Below are 23,399 nucleotides of genomic sequence, written 5' to 3'. Positions count from 1 at the left end.
TGGCAACTTTCAGGCCAAAGAAAAATTGAAAGAGCCAAGTTTAGAAAACTGTGAAGAGACCTAGAAGGAAATATGAGGTAAGCAGACTTATGCAAATGGCAAAACCCCAAAAATACTCAGTGTATTTATTTCCTTCACATGAACTTAAAAATTCTGCACCAATTATGAAACAGGGTAAATAGAATGAAATTTTCAAACAGACCTCTTGAGCTGCATCACAAAACATTTGAAATTGTTTATACATTTGTATATAAAGAAATATCTGGTCACAAAAGCCACAAGTCTGTGCACATAAAGCCATAAAAATGGGTCTCATAGAGCTTATTAAATTCTTTTGAAAATTTACCAGAAAAAGCAGGACAAACCAAATAACCTCTTTACCTGTGAAAATAGTTTTCCCTCACCATCACAGAATTTGGATTTTGTGAAGCCAACCATCAAATACTGCTAGGATATATTCATTGCTCTGTAAAAAAAGTGTCCAGTTTGGTTTGGACTTCCACAGGTGCTCAGCTTCATTCTTTCCAAGATCCATAGCTTTGTTAAGTTTAAACTTAAAAATGCTTTGGGAACTGTAGCCCAACAAAACTTGTTGCCTTCTAATGTTGACCCTAATTTTCTTAAAATGTATTTCTTGTTTACAAAGAGAGTAAATCTTTACTAGCAGAGAGAGAATAGTACAGGTCTTATTTTAGAAATGGATTTGTTTTTTCAGCATAATCCATTCTCAAACAATGAAGTATAATTTCAAATTCAGAGTGAGGCCCACTGTTTCTGGAATCATACAGTCACTACCCAGTTTAAAACAAATACGGAGAAGTAGAGAAGATATTTAATAAAAGGAGTTGTGGTTTATTAAAATCCCTTATGTACTCTTTTGGTAATACACTATTTTACTACAAAAATATTATGCTGGAGACATTATATATATATATTATACTATATGAAATATGTGTTTTTACAGATGGTTTAATGTCATATAGGCACATTCATTCTGAGATGACTTTTATGAAATACTTTGATTTAAAACAAACAATTTTTGGGGTCAAATTTCATAAGTGTTCTTATCCAACAGTCACTTTAGCATGTACTGCACTCCTAGAACAACACTGTGGCCTTATTTATCTAAAATAATTCATGAAAACTCTTGTAACTTTTGGTTCTATGGTTCTTGGCTGGTTCCACAGCCAACTTTCAATAAATCAAAGATCTGGATCAAAACCTCAAGTTACTTTATTTTAATTGAGTAGACTGGCCCTAGAAAGGATAATGCATCATATAAATATAACTGCATGCCTACAAATCAAGTCTGTGCTAAACCATGAGAATTATAAGTAGAGCTTGTTTTGCTCTGAAGTCTCATTATTGTACAGCTGAAAAGCTAAAAGAATCCCTGCCTTCAGTCTTAACACCAGTTCCTGAAAAATACAGTTAGCAACTCATTCATCCTGCTTTTAGGGATATATATTCACCCATAAATTCATAAATAGTACCCTGAAATAATTGAAAAAGAACATTAAATATTGTCCCAGCACCCATGTAATACTTTTTACTCAGAGGATTTCAATACATTTTAGGACTATAAACATTCAACATCTGCTATGAGGTACTGTTCATAGCATTAACTTTGCTTTCAAACAGGAAAATTGAGGGACAGAAACTTTAGGGTGAGGTATAAACAGTTTTTATGCATGCCCTTGCAAAATGTATCACTTTTTTTATTCAGCAGTGCCTGGTCAGCAGCCAGTTACAGCAGCACAGAAGGAGCTGTGCTAAGAGAAGCTCAGCAGTGCCCTTACTCTGAGCTCGGTCTGTGAGCTACAGCCGCTCTGTGCTGCACGCAGGACACACGAGGCCCCAGAGACTGGGGTAACATGCATGTCAACACAAATAATGCAGCCACAGATTGCTACTGAATCAGCACTAAAATGTGTGTTTTACCTTTGCCTGGCAGGCTGTCATTTAAAGGATGCATTATTCCCTCAGCAAACAAAAGTCTCCATCATCCCTGCCTTGAGAGCACAGCTGCACACAGAGAGAGCCTTGGGAACACTGCACTGACTGCCCTGCAGACCTTTCTGTACAGGTTGTTTAAAGGATCTTTGAGGCTCTCCAGTGCTGAGCAGGAGGTTGGACTACTTGAACAGGAGCCAGCAGTGTGTCCTTGCAGCACAGACAGCCAAGAGCATCCTGAGTTGTGCTACTCAAAGCACTAGCAGAAGGTCAGTGGAGGGGAACCTCACCCTTGACTCAGCACTTGTGAGACAGGCTTGGAGTGCTGCCCCCAAATCTGGGCTCCCCAGTATGAGAGAGACAGGGATGCACTGCAGAGAGCCCAGTGAAAGACCATAAACATAACCAGTGGACTGGTGCACTGCCATACAAGGAGAGGCTGGGAGCTGGGACTGCTCAGCCTGGGGAAGAGATGGCTCACAGAGGACCTTATCCATCTGCAAAAATACCTGAGAGAGGTGCAAAGAGGATAAGCACTTTTTCCAGGGGTGCCCTGTGATAGGAGGCAATCAGCACAAAACGAAACACGTGAAATTTCCCTGAAACAAACCGTTTTTACTGTAGGAGTGATAAAGGTATGGTCCAGTAAGGCTGTGGACTCTTGATCCTTAGGAGATACTCAGAACTCAAATGGACACAGCCCTGGGCAACCTGCTGCAGCTGACCCTGCTGTGAGCAGGGGAGATGGATTAGATGATCTCCAATGGCCCTGACAACCTGAACTATTCTGATTGTCATCTGAGATACAATCCAGACTGAGCCCTCCGATACAATCTTAATGAACCAAATTTCAAGAAAACATAAAAAAGGCAAAAGAAAAATCATTATCCAGTGATTCTGCCATCAGTACACACTATTGCTTTTACTGCCTTACTGGACAATTGCCTTTATTGACCAAGTTATTAATTCTTCTAATGAATTATTCTTCAAGGTATAAATTTTAATAATTTAAGAAAAAAAAATGCACTGTACATTCCTCTTCTTCCTCACAGCAGTCTTCCTACACAAAGGAAGCAGTCAGCTTTGAAGCAAATTTAGCTGACCTATATATGCCAATCTTTTATGCTTTGCTTAATCTGAATTATTTTCAACGTGCACGTCTCTCGTCTGTGACTCAGGGACTCTGTGCCACACACAAAGTTGTTCAAAATTACTCTGAACATACCTCATGCAAGCAAAATATGGACTTCAGAGAAAAATTACACAGGCTTATGTAAGTAAAGACTGTTGCATCAGGCACCAACTCAAAAGAACAGAATACTGATCTTCAGTCATTCCCTACTGCCTGAGAACTTACGCAAGCAAACTGTGATATTTACAGCTGCTGTAAAAGTTCTGTGTTGAAAAAGAGAATTATTCAATAAAAAAGGTAATTTCCTTAAAATTTTGTTGCTTCCTTTTCAAAAACTTGCAAATGTCATTGGGAAAAAAAAGTAATTTAGTACTGTTCCAACTATTTGTACTTAGTTTCATCACAAGGATGAAATCCCAGAAACATCATAATATCCACATTTTGGATTCTCTCATATTTTCCAAAGGCAAAATGACAGCAAAATGTGTTGGATGTGGTTAACAGGAAAGGCCCATATCTGCACATGACTAACTACAAAGAGTTTTGTGATTCACAGAAACTCTTTGCTCTGTGCCCTTGAATTGATGCTAAAAACCTGAGAGAAAATATTTTTTTCTAGGAAAACAAGGAAAATCTGTCAACAAACCTGCCAGACCAACATGCTGCTATAATCCTGAATTTACTGAGAGGAAAAAAACCCCTTTTTTATTAGCTGTCTTCATTTTTTATGGCTGGGAAGAAAACAAATGAAAATTCTAAAGTAAAATGGTAAATTGTCCCAAGTCAGCATCTAAAAATGTCACTGACATCTTTTTCAGCAAAAGCATCTATCAACTATTTTTATTGTCTTAGATGTGGTACAGATTGTACATGGTGTAGATTATACACTGGGGAACAGTTATCAAGGGTGAGTCATAAAACATGGAAAAATTCAAATCAAAAAGTAAAAATTTGAGTGAAAATGGAAACTTACACAATCTTAACTCTAACCAGTCATTGCAAGAAAGTCATTACAATAAATGTTCTACTAGAGCACAGTGTAAGCCGTGGGCAACTGGGGAGCTGATTTTCAGAGAAGAATTCTAGACTGCAGCATGCTTATAAATGCTAGAAAAGGAACACTGTTAAATGATCAATACATCAAAAATATCCAATTTGAAAAAGCTTTAATAACTGAATTGACGTGTTGGGCTAGGTAGGGAAGCTAATTTATTATAGCATTTGGACTGATGATAGGATTTGCACTCACAACAGAAGGCAACATATTTTAGCTTAAAAAATATGTGAGAGATTCGATTTCCCTTGGTTTTGCCATCCTCCCTAAACTCTTAGAAATTTCCTTGGGATTGTTATTACTCCTTATTGCATTATACTACTCTGACTTTCATTCCAAAAGACAAATAATTATCTGTTTGTCTTTTGGAAAAAACAGGAAAACTCTACATTATGAATTCTGTATTTTTTTTCAGAAGCTGAAGAAACCAAATAGAAGATCTATGTCAGCAATGAAGATGGCTTCTAGCAAAAGTATGCTTCTCAGGTGTTTGAAGAGGTGCAAAGTTAATACAATTAATATTATGTTAGTACTAACATCATCTACTAGCAATTGCAATTAACATAATTTGGACGCCAGAACCATGGCTACTTTGGTATAGCTTGTTTCACTTTCATCAATGCACCTGCTTTGTTGATAAAACTGCATCCACCACAGAGTATTTTGTGTGCTCCTGTCTCCACACTGTTGTACACTCTTAGCATAGATGTACTTAACTGGGGCCACCATTTAATTTAAAAGTAGACTTTGTATCAAGACACAAACAAATAAATATAACCTGACTTTAAGAAGTTTGACTCCTGAGATAAACAATGCCTGAAAAGCCTTAGCACTTTTAAGAATGACCCCCTTAAAATGTGTACCAAAAAAGTTCATAACAAAAAAGGAAAAAACTAGACATTGCAAGACTTGACTTTGGATAGGAAGAGATAACCTTGAACTGAAAATAAACACTTGTTCTCTTTGTATCTCAAGAAAGGGGCATTCATGGTCTTACTGTGGAAGTGGTTAACACCTAGTCACCTCAGTGGTGAAATTCCTATGGCATTAAGCCATGGAGCATAAATGGAAATTATGATAGACTGCTTTGATTTTCTGGGCATAGATAATAACTGAGACAGTCACCTGTGTGAAGAGGCAATTATTTACTTACTTATTTCCATACAGCTAAACATTTAGAGCCTTAACTTGTCCAAGCCCTGTCTTGTAAGGGAGGGATGTGACTGCACTGCCCCTGCACCAGGCATCTTCTTCAGCCTGCTCCTCCAGCAGCAGGCAGCTCAAAGCAGTCTCCCTGGCTGTACTTTTTTCTGTTAAACCATGATCAGTCAGTATAACTCACCAAATGCCACAACTCACTATTTAATTCCATCTGCAGATGCACTTGGTAATAGTTTTATATTTCCTTCCATGTAACCAATAAAGCTATTGAGCAGCATTAGGCCAGGAAGAGACTCCTGTGAGCTCCCACTAGAAGTAACCCTTGAGATGAAAACTCCCCAGCTATAACCACTTTTCAAGATGTTTCTGTTATCCCATTTTTAATCCATATGGTAACTCTGGATTACACTGATTTTACTCACTGTTAGTTTATTTTGGTTTTAACTACTGTGTCAACAAGAGGAAATAAATGTCATAAAGTAGTCTAAGTGTATTAATGTCAGCACAGCTATCTCTGTCAACTTCATTTCTGATCTCAGAAAATGCAGCATCAAGTATGTTTGACAAGATCTGCTCTCCATAAAAATTTGATGGCTGGCATTAGGCACGATGTAATCTCTTCAGATTTGTTGGAGATATTTAGTCTCCACCTTCCAATGATTATCCTTGACCTATAGTTACCTGGATCATCTTGTTTAACCTTTAAAAATTCTGACACGCCATTTGCTTTTTCCAGTTCACTGAAACTCACCTCAGTATGCCAAGTTTTGTTAAAAAGCAACAATAATGGTTTAGACAGTTCAACTCTATTAATATGTTCCTGCGCAAGGTTACTGGTCTGACAGAAAATTAAGGAGGAAATGTATAGTTACTGAATTTCACTTCTAACTTCAAGTTTACAAGAGCTGAACTCCTACTAGAATCAGAATCACCTTCATAATGAAGTGTAGAGCCCTCTTCAGTATCTTTGCTACAATGCTTCAAAGAATCTCAAGTGTTTCTGTACCTCACAGATGCAAAATACATGAAATGTTATAGGGATATTTTGCTTTTTATATACTTATTTTGCCATATATATCTCCTTTGTTATTTCTCTCTTCCTCCCACCATTTGCATACATTTTATGGGAAAACCTGGAAGTTTTATACAATTAGATTAAAGGACAGATACCTGAAAAAAAGAAATGAAATTTTGTACGGTCTTGTAAGCAACATGCATGGTTGTGTCGGATAAAATTTTTAAAAGCTTTGGGTTCAAAATGTTAACAAATAATCAGTGTGATAACCCTGTTTTTGGCAAACTCCTTAAACTGTATGGCTTTGAACTCAGACTATATTTAAACACTAGCCCTTTAAATCTGGACTGCATTATTTCTGAAGCTGTGGATTAAATATTTTTCATTTGCTATTGCATCTTATGGCATTTATAGTAGCAAGTGGGAAGCCAAAACGCTGTGTAACAGTTTCTGTCTTATTGCCTTACTGCATCTGAAAATAGAGATATAAAAATTTCTTTGGAAAAAACAATGACAGTAGGAAAAAAAGTTTCAAACTAAATGTAAAAAGGTTTTTTAGCAGATTAGTGGATTCATCTTTGGTTATTGCTCTAGTTTGCTGAATGGAATTCCTAACAAACTGCCAGGTATATCTACCACATCCATATCTAGCATCTAGATTTCAATATGCTCAGTTTGAAGCATATTTGAATATTTCTTCAAATATTTAACCTCAATTTCCACTCTCTTATATGTGTAAAATACAACATAACAGTGGAAATATGATGTTTTTTGTGAATGTCTTCAGAATGTGTGGAATAAATAATAAGAATTTTTGATGCTCTAGATAAGAATGTAAGAGCAGTACAACTTGCTATTAACATATACATTTGCATGTAAAGTTCCCTGTAAAATGGCAAAAGTGATTACTTGTTTATGGGAGATGTTACCTAGACTAACTTTTTCCTGACATTTGGCTGATCCCACCATTCTTGATTAACTTTGTAAAGCCTCCTGAATCACTACACAACTCTTAACTCACCTCCTGATGTATCAAAAGGAATAAAAAAGGTTGGTTTTTTTCACATCAACAAAAGTTACTATATTAATACACTGTTATTCAGAATTTCCTACAACCCAAACATAACAATGTAAAATAACTTCAGGGTTCTTTATGCTTTGGTTACATCCACTGGTGCACTGGTCTAATGTGTAAAAGCTCTTTCCAGTGCAGTACACAATGGCTTATTTTTAAAAGTAATTTTTGTCTGGATGAAATTTTAGTTCTGTTCATTCCTCTTTCATGTATTTGCACACCAGATCTAGACAACTTTTTATAAGCTCCTTTATTACAGAGTGTGAGACAACAGCTAACACAGGTCAACTACGGACTCTCAAAGAACTGTTTTAAAAAAACAAACCCTAAAAAGTTACGATAAACCTTTTTAATTTAAGTGGAGATTCTTTGAATAGGGATTCAGTTTCCTGGGGTTGAAATAATCTTGCAAGTGGAAGAAACAACTCAAAATAATGTATCTAATGAATACCAGCTGTAGTGACCAACAGAAGCAGGCTAAGGCAGTATCTTCTACCTGCTGGATTCTGGTTCTCTGTACAAGACATCTCTTGGGTCTTGAGGGCTTATTCTAAAACTAGCTTCAAGTCTTCTAACAGGATAGCATCTATTTTCCATCTTTTTGTCTATTTGTTTCAGCATGTTAAATATGAAATATTTTTAGCCAATTCTACTTTTACCAACACAAAACATAGGGTCAAGTACCAAGTAAACTGTGATGCTGGTTACAAATCCTTTGTCAATGTTTCTCAGCTTCCCTATAATCTCTACAGTAATAGAATTAGTAATTTTCCATTAGCTAAGAGACTTCCTACTTCTTGCATTCAGAGTGGAAAGACTATGGATATAAAATAAACCCAAAATGTAAGTTTCAATTTAATTTGTTAAAAATATTTTAAAGCCCTGTGGTATTTTCCAATACAAAAACAGGTAGAGGTGGAAGTGCTATGGAGACAGAACCATTATGACACTTGTGCAGCACAGTTTACATACTTAATTACCCTAAGAATGGTCTAAAACATCAGAAACTTGCACCCAAATTTCTCTTTAGAGGCAACATAAACCCAGTGTACACAATTTCAAGTAGGTAAGAAAGAAAAATACAACATACATATGCTTTTTTGCATATGCTGCCAAAAACGACTGGCTGACATTATATAACTACCAAAGCATTTGTTAACATAATTTAATTATTTCTTGTTTTCCCTAACTGCAATATTTATTTTGTACCTGTGCATGTTTGCACTTTTATTATGTTGTAGTCCATGATTTCAAAGAAACAGGGGTTTGTGCAAGAAATATTTAGTCTGTCAGTCTGAAACAACCAAGCCAACATTCCTAGAGCAATACCATGCAAAAAGGCAATTTTCCCACTTCATTTATGTGCAGAAGTCATGAAGAAAGACAAGGAATTTACCCGATTCCTGGAGATAGCGATACACCAAGAAATTCACTTCGTCACTGGTTATGCTCATCTTAGCCCAACCTCAATATGATGAGGTTTACGAGAAGTGTGATCCACGCTCTGTTCAAAGGGAGAGAAAAGAACAGGCTTTGTTTTATCTTAATTCACAATGAAATGTGTTATCAAACCAGGTGTGGGAATTGTTAAGGTATTTAAAGATGTCATAAAGTTATAAGAGCTGTAACATCCCAATGTAAGGCATACACTAAATGCTGTGAATCAAGTACTAGACTGCACCTTTTAGTACAATTCAGGAGCAGTATCTAACATACACCAGAGAGTCAGAAGGAGCATTTGAAATATTGAAAGACTTTTCTGATGTCAAATTCTTTACTTGTGTGGCTTTACTACAGGTTCTTTGGAGACTTCTCTTTACTGTGTGTTTTCAGAATTGCTGGCAATTAGTCATGTATAACATACCAAATTACAATATTTTTGCAGCTCTGAATTTGTAATTTTTTGCCTAGTTGTTCATCCACTGAAGACAGATTCTTCCCTTACGAAACCACTTTATGCAATGAATGGGACAGGAGGGAAAGTGAAAGAGAGAACACCATATACCTTGAGCCAACGAGGAAGACAAATACCCTTGCATTATACAAAGATGTAATATTATAATGTCTCTGTTGAATAATGTTGTGCAAGAATTAAACTCAAATTTTTCATTTAAGTAATTGCAACCTTTAGGATGATGGTTTTACATTACTATTTTGGGCATATACTCTGGTAATAAAAACACTGGCTTTAGATGATAAATTTGTCTTGAACGTTTTCCATTAAATCTTGATGATTCATTCCTGTTTGAGAATCTGACTTAAGTAGTTTGGTTTTAAAAGACCTAAGTACTCCTCAGACATAAACTTTGCAGCTGTGTCAGCCACACCATGCCTATAAGTGATCACATACAGCTTTGGCTGCGAGGCGCACACGGGGCTCTCACCGCGCGTACAATGAAAGGCCGTAGGCGTGTGCTGGGCGTTTTGATTTCCCGTTTGCCTCTTCTTGGCAAGTGGAAAGGTCGTCTTTGTTCATCGAAAACCTCTTCAGTAATTCCTGCTGCCTAACGTAGCACCTGCTACTGAGGCGATGGCGGATCGAGGACGCTTCCCCTGCTGATGGTTTAAACCAGCAGGTCACTCATGACTGTAACAGATGTCTTTGCATATTTATGTAAATGGAACCCTGGTAAGCCTTTTATTATCCCCGGCTGTATTTCACCAATAGCTCAGATGCTGTTTTTTCTTATGAAACCATAGCTTCCTAATTTGGCAGACATCTTCCTCAAATACTTGAGTCTTAATTGTTACAGTTTGCATTTCTTGGACAACAAGACGAAACAAAGTACTGAAAATTGTTCCGTCTCCGTAAGGAAAATTTCATGTCCTTTGGAAAGGATGAATGCTTTCTGCTAAGATTCTGGCTAAGGACAGCATCAGCTGTGTCCAACATCCATTCCTGTCACACATGCCACGTATTGCCCTGGGAAGCCACTCAGTCTCTTTTCTCCTCAATCCCTCATCTGTAAAATGGGCTCAAACTTCTCTGCCGCATGATTAGGAGACTGGAAGCACTGATCGCGGTTAGGACTGAAGTTACCAAGGCTGGCAACTGCAGGCAGTGAAAGCACCACTTCCAGTATAACTTTATACACGCTTCTTCCAGATAAACAGGCTTGAACCTGAATAATTAATAACCTCCTGTGCCCTTTTTGCATAATCACTGCCATACAATGAAGAACAAGACAAATATTCACAGCAACAGTTAAGGCCATTTTAATCTCCGCATGCTTAAAATACATCTGTATTGTATCGTTGCTATGACCATGATAGTAATAAATCAAGAGAATTTGATAGCTGTGGGTTGAAAAAAAAAACAACCCACTTTTAAAAGCATTTTAAAAATAGCTGCTTCAGAGTTTGGTGGTAGGAAAGTTGGTAAAGATGAAACCGCTTACAAAAATTCAGTTTCAGCAATGACGTACTCTGTGGTAAGATGAACTTTATTTTAAAAAAAATCAAATCATTTAAATGCCATTTCTGGGTGCATCCTGACAATGTTAGATATTAACATGGTATTTCCCATATGCAGAGGGCTGCTTTGGGAAAGGGGTGGCAAGGGAAAGGAAGAATGCTGGGTTTTGTTTGTTTTTCTAAAGATGACTTTTCTTAAATTGATTAAAATCAGAGAAAATCAGCGTGATTACAAAACAGTCTCCCAGCTCCAGAAAAAAACCCTCCATAGCAGCTACCTTTGTATTAGAATCCCAAGTACACCCAGTAATAGTTGAATTTACAATACTTTGACACGTGTCAGATCATATCTTTATACACACATTGTTACCATGCCATAAATAACCAGATGACCACAACCCATATATTTAAGGTTTCTTCTCTCCCACAGATGTCCACGTAGCAAACAGATACACAACTGTAAAGATTTTACCTGTCCAAAGCAAGACACAGATTTTGGCTTTTACCCAGAGAATTCTATTCATTAGAAATTTGGCTGACCACACTCAATTTTATTAATGATTCCCTTCTTCTCTGCAAATAAACAGTCCAAATAAAAGTCCAAATAAAAAAGACATGGTGGGAATGAGAGAAACACTTACATTTTATGTATCTCCAAGACTGACTCATAAGGAACAAATAACTAGCCTTCCCCTCAATATATTTTTTAAATGTAAAAAATGTAAACTTCTGTAGGAAATCACAGAAACTTTCAGTCACTACTGTGATAGATTTATTTCTGCTAATTGACAGCCTCCTTTTGTTACTGACAACTGGTATTACCTAGATTAATAGTTTTTTAAAAGAAATGAAGTGCAGTTTATAAGCAATACTGATGTGCCTTTGGAGACGTTTCACGTTTAAACCAGCAATAACATCTTAATTCTTCATAATGTCAAGAGGATTAGCAAAAAGCATTCAAACATGTTTGAACTTTCTTTACTTGAAACACTTTTTCCTGCAGCCAATTACACATAATGGGAAGTTTGATTTACTTCAACCTTACTTAAAAAAGTCGGCTTGTTATCCTGTAGATATTTAAGAATGCCCAAACATGTGACCTGAGCCAAACAAGACTTCCCAAAATATAATGGATGCAAAACATACAAACCCCACCAGTGGATGGAAGGGTTGTCACAATCATTCATAATTAAATGTAACACTTATTTTAAGTAAACACTCAGCTTTTAGATCTATCAGGATAGGTTTGCAGGAATGCTTCCCATATAGGGTTAAAAGTCTGGGGTATTATCTCAAATACCATCATTATGCTTCTAGGGCTGCTTGCCCTTTGCTGAAGCAAAAGGTTCACTTAGCATTCACTGCTTCCAGTGAAGCTAAAACTGCAGCACATTTCTCTGTGCCCTGGGCCGCCAGGACAGCCCGAGTCCCAGAGTAACCACAGGACCTGATTTAGCTCTGTGCACCAACATACCACTGCTCTCAAATTAAACCTTCCTGGAGCACTGGGAATCCTGCTAATGGGCCATGCATATAGCCATGGTTCAGCACAGTGATAGCCAGGTCAGCTAAGAATAGTTTATTTACATCCCATCATCCCCCTACTCAAAAAGATTGCTCTTTCTTTGCCAGGCATATTTTAGCACTGCTGCCATAAAATAGGGTGACCTAGCTGAAGAATCAAGGGAAAATGATATCTTCAATTTTGAAATAGCATCTAAAGACTCAGCTCCTCTGCCTCCTTTCTAAATGATGGTCACTGGGTCTTCCAGGGCCATGTCCTGCTCTCCAGGCCAACCCTGGAGCAGGGGACAGCCAAGGTTATTTTGGGAAATGAGTTCACATTTGCTACTTGAGCCAGCATGCCATCCACAGAGACTGGGAATTACCAGTCAGTCTTCCCCTCAGGAAGGCAGAAACAGGTCAGACACTTAGGGAAAACACCAAAACTAAAACCTAAACCTGAAACCTAAATAGGAACTTGGGTATTTCCCATTTGTGCATCCAGCCTTGCTGACAGAAATTTATCAGATGGCTGCTCTGGCCCCCATCTCATACCTTGAAAAATTCTGCAAGCTCCAGTCTGCTTCAACTGAGTGCTGAGCAGTTGTCAGTTCTTGGGAGGGGCTTTTTTTGGGTCACTGTGATAAAATAAACACTTTCCCCTTCTTCCCCCACACCCTGCTCACCTCCAAACCCCAGCTGAAAAACACAAATTTTCATTTATTTCCTGCAGAGGTCAAAATGTCCTTTCACAACTGAAATTTTAATGATGGCAACAACACTGTCATTAAAATGATAAGGAGGTGTGAAGAGAAATTGTGCATTTGCTTTAATGAAAAAAAGGCAAAAAGCAGAGGTTCCATAAAAATGAAAACATTCCAGAAAATTGAAACATTTAATGTTGTTGACTTGATGCCCTGCTGCATGGGAACCAGAGTTCACACACTTATGCTCCCATTTTCTCATCCAAGATGGATCTGTTCACCAAAGTGCATCTTCTAGGACCCAACAGTCTCCCCATCTCAGAGAAGAGAATGTGAATGTAACTACTAAAGCAGACTCCAGGAAGGCATCATGACAGCACAGCCAAATCAATGTGTGACTGTTTTGTATATGCTCCGTAGCTCAATGAAAAACATTTCCTAAAGCCAGAAGCCACTTCTCACAAAATGAGTCATTTAGGCAATCTCTGTGTTTTCTGCTGAAAAATACTTTCATCAGAAACTTTCAATGAGTCCTACGCTTCTGTATTTCTTGGCTATGTCTAACCATAGAGGCAGAACAGAGTCAGTAACCAGCAGCTCTTCCCCAAAGGCTAACGAGCTCTGCCTGGCCCTCACCACTGCATTCCTCATTCTTGGCTTTTATCACAGCTGCCTCTTCTCAAGGAGAAACTCCAGCATCCTGCTTTCTCAAAATGCCAAACCAAACTTCTGGGAGAGGAAAAGAGCACACTCTGCTTCTTCTCCCCTCACAGCCTCTTCTGCCATTTCATGAACTTAAGGAGCAAAACAACTTTTCTTCACAAGTAGCCTGACAAGGGAATTGAGACCATCCCCCTCCTTCTAATTACAAGGTATAAAGCATGGAAGAATGGTTCTTTCCTAATTCCACTCATGCCAGTGACCAAATTAACAGTGAACCCTGTTCAAAATGCAGCTTGAACAAGCATGACTTCTTGATTCCTCCTCGTAAGGCTTGATCAAGATACCTTGCTTCAAAAAAACTAAATCTAAAATCTAAACAGTCGCCCATTCTTGAGACCTTGCACTTAAGAAAGCAAATCAAGATGTGCTCACAATAAGAGTTGCACCATATTTCCCTGGCCTTTCTTAATGAGAACACAAATATGTTAACTATCTTCACTCTGTAAATGATCACCACATGCCACCCAAACCATTCAGTGACAAAAATGAGGTGATTCAAGTATCTCAGGTCTGTTGTTCTATGCTTGTTACAGATGCTCAAAGATGTCTTTGCATCACTTATACTGTTAATATTTTGAAGCTTTCTTTATAAGAGCAGAAGAAAATTTGTTGTTTTGGGAAAAACAAAAGCTGAGATTCCCCAGAACAGAGTGATTTCCTTTGGGAATGGTTATTGAGCTGTACAGTATGCACTGTCTCACTTAGATGTCTGTCACCCATGTTCATAGCACATCACAAAGGACAGGAACCTCAATAACAGAAGGCAATAGGCTTGTCAGAAATCCTGCACTGCCAAATGTTAAGCCTGGCTCTTATTTTGGTTTTAAGTCTATTTATTTACAGTGACCTTCTGCTGATTTTTAAAAGACCACACTAAACCAAAACAAACCCGGAGAGCCACAGCTCATTCCCATTCTCACTGCTGCCTGTAAAACGACACTCAGATGAAAAGCTGTAACTGAATCTGCACCTGAGAGCTTCAGAAAAAAATGGCATGGCTATAATAAAAGCCTACTTTGGATCCTGACACATTCGGGTATTTCATACTATTAGACAGTGAGCTCAACCATAGCAGTGTTCCAAATCTGGTGCCAATCAGAGAAAAAGAAGGAATACCACCTACAGACATGTGGTAGTGATCAATTAACCCGCAATTCTGTCTTCAAGAGGTCACTCTTGAAGAATCAAAGGCTGTAGGGGTAAACCTGACAAAAATGAGGTTTTTATTTAAATAAAATCAAAATTTTTTTCAGGGAGAAGGTTGGTTTACTATGCAATATCTATAAAGAGATGCCTTTGAACAGATGAATCTTTTTTTAAATTGTAGCTGTTCCTACTGTATTTATTATTTTAAAAATCTGCAATGAATTATCAAAATGGTTATCCTGTCCTGGAAAAAATGTTAACAAAATAACACTGAAACTATCAGAAAATAAAATTAAGAAAAAAAAGTATCACAAAGATATTTATAAAAATAATTTGGCCAGTTAAACATTTTGGTGGACATAATTGCAGAAAACTTTATTTCTGCATGAATGCTACTTTTCATTAAATCATAAATTACATTTCAAACTGAAGAGCCATTTGGAACCAAACCCACATCAATTTATTTAAAGAAAGGGCAAGAAGAGATATTCCAACAATTTGTAAGTCCTATTCAAACATTTTTCAATTAATCAACAATTCCCAGAGCAAAATAACTAATCACCAACAGAAGACAAGCCTTTAATCACCAAATTCCCAGCAAACTCTACTTCCTCTATCAAAAGATTCTGAACCGCACATCAGATCTTTCATACTTATAATCCCTTAGTTTGATCAGGTTGTTTTTCAGTTCTCAGCTGGTTTACTTAATTACATCTGCTTCCAGCATTTCAGTTCTAAGAGTTCAAGTGGATCTTTTCCAAATGCCTTTGCTGCAGAATAAAATGGGTTTTCCAGTATTGATTTTTCCTTTTTGTCTCTTTGCTAAGGGGAAAAAAGGAAAAAAAACCCCACAATCGCTCTTCTAATTAGTGCAATTGTGTTATACCTCCTTCATAGCTTCGTTCAAAGAAGAGGCACCTTCAATTTTTTTAACAAACAGAAATATTATTTACACTAATATATTATATGGAAAGCTGTGGGAAGCCAAAAAAAGAATGGGAAAGCAATGGTCGACAGCAGACCTAGAGCTTGCAAACGAAATGAAAATAATTGTTTTAAAATAAAAAAAGAAGGAATTACAGAGGCTTGAGAAATCAAAACACATGATTGAATTTAGTTTGAGAACCAAGATACCTCATCAGTCTTGGAACAACTGAAGTCAATTGGGAATGCTGCCACTAAACAGAACCAAGGATTTTCTTCCTTACATGAGCACAAAATTGCAATTAGGACAAACCCAGGGACAATGGTATGTGTCCACTCATTTCAAACCAATTAGGCCAAAATACAGGATTGTCTGATGGTGTAGTAACTGATTGTCGCTGTGTGTGTGCGTTTCCATGCACGTCACACAACAAAAATGTGCTTTAAATCTTACAAGTAGTGCTACGTGCTCAAAAATGTTCAGGAAGATGCAGCTTTAAAAAGATGGCACAATTGCTCTAGAATATCCCATTTTATTTAATTTTGGTGAGAGGTCAAATGTATTAATACTACTTCAAATTTAACTTTTCACTTAATATACCTGGACACAGGTGAACTCCAGAATGAACATACCCCCCAAAAGCTAGAATAAAGTGCAGTTTCTTTTTCAGTTGACACTGAATAGTAAATATACACTAAAATAGATGTGAAGTACCTTGAGTCCTGGGCTGGTCTGTAAGAATGGGCACCAGCAGGCACCAACTGTAATGAGACAGGCCATGGTCTAGTAGAGAAAACACTGGCTTTGAGGTGACAGTGTGTTGCTGGGACACAAAAAGAGCTTCCAGAAACCTCCCAAAGGCTGAGAGCCATCTGCTATATGGGCAGTGGGGATTACCAGCAATGGCACCCATTTTAAATGAGGCAATTGCAGGACAAGGAACACAAGAGCAACAGGCCTGCAAGGACAAACGAGAGACAGTCTGAAGGATTTGCCTAAAAGAATATCTGAATAAAAATTTTAAAATTATTTCTGGTTTTTACTTTTGCTGCTAAAAATGGTAAAACTGGTAGCTGGGGTCAAAATCTTGATTTTTCCAAATACACCTGAGTGTTTAACTGCAGAATTGGGTTGTGCACCTAATTTTTGAAGAGCGAGGTAAGGAAAAAACATCCATGTGTGCTTTTTTACCATGTTCCTTACACAAACTGTTTCCTACACCACCCTGAGGGTAAATCCTTGTTATGAAACCCAGACTTACAATGGTGAATGGTGTCAGAGCCCAGTACAGTGGTAGGTACCTCCAGTACCCAACATGCACAGACAGGTCACCTGAGCACTGCCTGAGGAGTGAGCACAAAGGGCTTTGAGACTCGGTCCTGTACCTCGTCCCTTTGTCCCAGAGCTGCAAGGCATCCCCAAATCTCTCCAGGCAAGTGGCAGCACAGACACATCACTACCACCCTGCAGAAGGGTCTGTTGGTCCACATACCTGCAGGTTTGTGTGCTACATCCCCTCCACAGGACCAAAATACCCAGCAAAACCTGTTTCAATTCCATGCATACATTAATTTCATCCTGGCTTAGTATCTTCCAGGACAGCCTGACACAAGTACAGTTGGAGAATAACTAAGAGTGAAAACCATTCTGGTACTACTGTCTCATGACAACAATGGTAACTTGAGTGATAAAGTCTTCTCTTGGATTTAGCAAAGCTCTACTTGAGATAAACCATCACAAATCTGTGCTGGGCTAACCAACCTACACTTTTCCAGCCATGAAGGCTGGCCCCACACAGCTGGAGGTTCCTAGAAGCAAAGGACAGGAGAAGGACCAGTGTTCATCACCAGTGGGAGGTGAAGATGGGCCCATCCCTGACACTTCACAATCTGGGAACTGCCCAGTAAGCCAGAGCCACCAAGGTCTAGAGAGAAGCAGGGAGCTGCAGCAGCTCAGCTAGCTCATGTCTGGATGGCCTCAGGCAAAGGGAATGTGTAGCGATGTCATTAAGGAGGTGTGTTTTTATTAGTTTCTGCTAATAAGCTCAGCAGATGTTACTGGAAACAATTTGATGTTATTTTTCCATCATTTTCAACGGTTTTTTCCCCCTCAGAAAGTAAAGGAAGGAAATCTTGCCACATATTTCAACCTTCGCTTGTTTCCCCTGTAGTATTGTTAAAAACGTATCTGAAGATTTTCTTTATTTTTATTACCGTACAAAGGGAAAAAGCATTTCCCCTATTTGTCTATAATTCCAAAATAGCTGAAAGGATTACACTCCAAATTAATGAAGAAAAATACTTTTCAGGCTCACAGCATGGAAAATTTTATCCCCCCAAAACAAGTATTTTGTAAATTTTAGAATATATAAAAACAAAGAACTATAATGGAAACTATTTCAAACTTTTATTATGGCAGTTTCTATTATAAACTATTTATAAAGATTTTAACTATGGCTATAAATACTTCATGTTTTTCCTTGAACAATCTTAAGAGAATGTCAATGTTAAAAGCTGAAAGGACAAAGATTGCATAGGGCAGCACAGTGGAACAGAAAAAATATACATAAATTCAGCATATTTCACTGCTGTGTATTTAGTTCTTAGTGGAAATCTGTTGCAGCATTTTTGTGTGTGTGTGTGTTTTTTTTTTTAACATAACCATTCAGCTTATATTGGTTTGAGTTCTGAAGAAGGGTTATTAAATGTCTCCGTTTTATGGAAGGTACAGGACTACTTTCCTTGTTGGAAAGTGGAGAAGGAAGCAAGATGGATGAAGTGAAATAATTTACTTTCAAAGAATGCCTGCAGAAACTTCTAAGCAATCACTAAAATAAAAAGCTTGTTTCTAGGTTATTCTTCAGCATTCACATTGCTAAATATTTTATAGAGCAACTTCCCATTAAAAATCAATACAAAGAATTAAGGGTGAGAAATTTCTGTCTAATAAAAACTACCTCAGCCACCAACTTTGACACTGATTTGTCTTCTCCTCTCGATGTACTATAGGCAGGATTTAAATAGAAAAAATTCACACACAGTGTATCCAGTAATATAATGCAAGTTGTACAACATTATCACACTATTATCTGCCTTTTAATCCATCCTCCCCTCTTTACATGCTGTAAAAGTCCAAGAGGGGTGAGGCAGTCTCTTTCTCATTTCAGATTTTCCGGGCTTTTTGTGGGTGAAGAATGAACAACACAAAATGACAGAGAATCACATTTCTGGTGGCAGCATCATGGAGTCCTACACAGTCCTAATATAAATAGCAAAGTCTGTAGATTAAAAGGCAATGCTAAGAGGAAAGCTTTTTAACCTCCTTTTTGATAAAGCTAAACAGCCTAGAAACTAAGATGAACTAAAAAATCCTTTGGGAGTCAGAGACAGACATGACATAATCTAAGGTTTTCATAAAAAAATTCAGTTAAATACTTCTCAGTAAGGATTTTAATATATTATGACACAGCTATTAGTTAGCTCACATTAAATAAAAAAAGCACTCCTCTGCTTTAAAAAATCAAGATACAGAGAACTGAGGCCTTAAATCCATACATACAGAGTTTGAGAAGCTTTTAAAGGTTTTAATCCCTGGACAAGAATCACTTTATCAGAGAATAAAACGATTCTACATTTTTGGCCTTCCCTCTAAGAAGGACGCCAGGGAAGCTAGAGCTGATCAGAAAGGCTGAAGTATATGTCAATCATATACTTGCTATTACAGAAATATTATAAAAGCTGCTGAATATCAGTAGGATTTTGGGTACCTCCAGGCTGGAGGGTATCTCAGGAGGTCTCTGGCCCCACCCCTGCCCAAAGAAGGGCCAGCTCTGGGGTCAGACCAGGCTGCTCATGGCTTGCAGCCTTTCAGAAACCCTCCTCAGACAGGGATGGCACAGACCCTTGGGGTGGTCAACTGCTCCACTGCCTCACTCCTCACCTTGGGAAAAGCTTCTCTTCTCCTTAAACCCAGTCCAAACTTGTTGCAATTTGCACTCTCGTGTCTCAGGCTGGCAGCCTGTGCTGCTGTGAGGGGCCTGGCTCCATCTCAAGGATTCCTGTGGGTGCTGGGGGCTGCCAGGTGCTGCAGAGCCATCACTTCTCCCCCACCCCCTGCTCACAGTGTGAGCACTCCAGCCCCACCACCCTGTGTCCTCCCAAGCACCTCCAGCTCGTGCACATCCCTGTGTGCCAGCTGACAGAACCAGATGCAGTATCTGGATGTGATCTGACAGGAGTCACACACACAGGGACAATCCCTTCCCTCCATCAGCCGGCTGTGCTCCCACTCACATTGCCCAGATTATTTCTGTCTTCTAGTTCACACAAAAAGAAATTACACCAGGGTTATAAAGAGGCAAAACCTCCATATGGCTTTAAAATGAAAATCAGTACCAGCACACATTCACGGGAAGCAATTTTTCCAAACTGGAACAATCATACTCACTGTCCTCTTCACTAATTTTATTTGGAAAATAGAAATTTTATTTGGAAAAGACAAGCAGGAAGGTAGATAGGGTAACACTCCATACTGTCATGCCTATTACATCTTCTAAGGATTCTGTAACCAAGTGGGTATTTTAGTCATCCGGCTCCTGGAACATAATTTTCAAAGACTAGTTAGCTATGAAATTCCCTCTACAAGGAATAGGGAGAGTTATGTGCCCGTTTCAAAGATTTATGTGTTTTCCTGTAGACGTGGATTAGACACTTGTCTGAGACTGGGATTCATTGCTTCAAATTTCCGCTCCAAATCCAGGCTCCGATTTGTATTTTTGGCTGTGGAGAACTGACTCAGAACTTTTATTTGAAAAAAAAAAATAAGGAGAAAGGTGGCAGTGGAAGTGGTATAACAGATTTAAGAGACTGAAGATTAAAGTATTCACTCAAGAATTAGCAGTTTCAAGCTTGCATTTTCCAGCTCCCGGGAGAGCACACTTTACACCTGGTTACAGGCTGCTGAAACAAAACCACTATGGAGCAAAGAATTGAGAGACTTGCAAGGACCAGGAAAAGCAACAAGGATTTGTAACCACTCTTAATTAATAAATCACTTGTTTATTGCAAGAATCTGGCTGCTGAATCATGAATTATATATATTTCAATGTTTTTCAGAATCAATGAAAAATTGATTTCAATATGAGCATTTGTCCAAAGATAAATTTTCTTGTATTTTTTCTACTCTTCAGCACTCTTTTTTACATATGTCTTACATTTTCTTATTAAGAGACAATAAAACTGTTCTCCTTATTTCTACAGAAACTCAAGAGCCTTTGTAGTATTATACAAAGAGCAGATATCAATACCTATATTTAAGCATGACATATTATAAGCTTATATTATCATTTATGATTTGACTCCATTTTAACTATTTGGACTGTAAAGCTCCACAGTGAGTCTTTGCCTCAGGCAATTTTTTTTTCTGGAAGGCATAAGCAAAAATAGTTCAGTCATTTCAAAGTGAAGGTGGGGAAAATCCAATTTTGCCAATATTTACACAGTTTCAGTGTTGCAATGAGAATTTCCAGTGCCTCTGTATTTCAGAACAAGGATTTGAAGTCTGGCAGAGAGGCTGCTCTTATGGCAGAGCCTTTGTTGTCACACTGCAAATCCGTATAAATGAGACTAAAATAAAGCCTTCTGAAAATACTATTTGTGTACACGTCCCACAGGTTTGTTAGAGGCTGTAATTCAATTATCAAAATATTTTCCTTGTATTAACTTTTCTTCCTACTCAGGAAGGCAGTTCTGTCTCTGACAAAGGCTCCTGTCTCTGACAGGAGATCAGAGTCCTTTCCACAGGGGAAAACAGCCACAGGCTGATGCATGGGAAAGGCTGAGGGACAGGATGGGAAGGGCAAAGGGCATCATGGCTACAGCCTTATGGACTGCTGAGGTGGTAGCCTCAGGTGTCTCATCTCACCAGAGAGCAGAGAATATTTTCTTCCCAACAAGTATTTCAGAGGAAAAAGTATTATAATCAAATTATAATTTTTAAATTTCTCTGCTGTTCTTCATACTAATTTTTTATCAGTCACTTATTCTTGCCGATCTAGACTTTAATGCCCTGGAGCTCTATTATTTACCTCTTTTATTATTTTTATGAGTCAAGGATTTATCTCCTAAGCACTTGATTATAGGACTTAGGTAGTTTAGCGAACCATTAAAAAAATGGAAAAGTATAATTTAAAAAACATAAAGATTTTTTTCCCTCTACAATTTGTTTCTTTCTCAGTTAAGCACAGACGTTAATAGCATAGCTGTTTGCTTTTAAGGACCTGTATTTTACTTGGATCAAACTTAATTTGAAAATTGCTGAAATTTTTAACTCTTAATAAACTGTTAATATTTAATCAACTCCTTTGACTATAAGAAATGCACACACTGTTCAGTGCATACTTTTTCTCAGGACTGCATCCAAAAATAGAAAAGAAACAAAATTTGTTCTTGCCAATGGCCCATTTAACATGGTTCTGCTGTCAGTGAGCAGTATTTTGGTACTATAAACTAGAAAAAGGCCATCAAACAAAGCTCACCAGCAAAGAGCCATCACTTAAGTCTTTACTGACTAACAACATGTACAGTGCTGACCTGGAGCTCTTGAGAAAAGGGATATTCTAAACCCCAATGCTAGCAAAGAAAACCATAAGACTCACAATGATGCAAGAATTTATTCCTTTCTCTTCTTTTTTGATAAATGCCTCAAGATGTTTATGAATGCTTAGGTCCAAAAGACAGGTTTGCCACACCAAATACAATGATGAAGATGATCCTCCTTCCAATTAAAAACCTTGTGAAAGAAATCTTAAAAACAGAAAAGGTTTTACCTTTTCTACGTTTCATACTAATACTTCACTATTAACTGACTGGATAATAGCTTTTTGTTCTCTTTAGGAAAAGGAAAATAAGACTGGAAAAAAGGAAAATACTACTGCAGATATTTCCTTATGAAATTTTCCTTTTTTAGCTGCTGACACTTTAAGCCCTACCCTATGCACAAGTCTTCCATGATTATTAAAACTGCAAAATACTCTCTAAGACATGTAGTCACTAAAATGCAATGGAAACCTGTTAAACAAATAACTTTAAATGGTTTGACTTTATGTGATCTCACTAGTATTAGGATTATAGTGTGTCTCTTTTTAATTTCTCAGCTTTCTAATTTTAAGACCTGAAATGGACACTCCAATACAGCATTTATCATCCACAAGGATCAAGCAATTAGGACTTTTTTGGGGGAGGGCAGGAATTCAGGCACATTTCATTGACAAAGAAAACTGCTTATAGTTAGTAATAAACTTTGCATTCTTTTTGGAAGGAATGCAATATAAAATGTAGCAAAACAAAATAATATGGGGGTTTTATATAAAATAAATAATGATAATGATAGTCTAAAAAAAGTATAGTTTTATGCACATGCAAATGCCAATTTTCTTATTAAGAGATTAATCTCTCACCTCATATGACACAATGTGAACATAAAGCATGTTTCACAAATTCATATCTCTAGCCTCTCTGATGATTTCAACTGTTAGTAAAGAGAACAAAATAATTTCTACTGCTCCTCAAAAGGGAAAACTAATAATAGCCTTTCT

At 37.7% G+C, this 23,399-nt stretch overlaps 1 protein-coding gene across 3 annotated transcripts in view; it reads right to left on the bottom strand.

The window, feature by feature from the left end:
* The window catches only part of TBL1X (transducin beta like 1 X-linked), a 189,140-nt gene that overhangs the window by 44,599 nt on the left and 121,142 nt on the right, over nt 1–23,399 (bottom strand). For all 3 annotated transcript variants that reach the window (XM_056487041.1, XM_056487049.1, XM_056487059.1), the window contains one exon: nt 8,787–8,894. In XM_056487041.1, coding sequence (XP_056343016.1) covers nt 8,787–8,844 — 58 coding nt within the window. In that variant the 5' untranslated portion in view covers nt 8,845–8,894. The remainder of the gene's footprint in view (nt 1–8,786; nt 8,895–23,399) is intronic.

This window comes from Oenanthe melanoleuca, chromosome 1 (assembly GCF_029582105.1).
Source record: "Oenanthe melanoleuca isolate GR-GAL-2019-014 chromosome 1, OMel1.0, whole genome shotgun sequence".
NCBI lineage: Eukaryota > Metazoa > Chordata > Aves > Passeriformes > Muscicapidae > Oenanthe > Oenanthe melanoleuca.
Note: the sequence above shows the minus strand (reverse complement) of the source record. Positions and strands in the feature narration are given on the sequence as shown.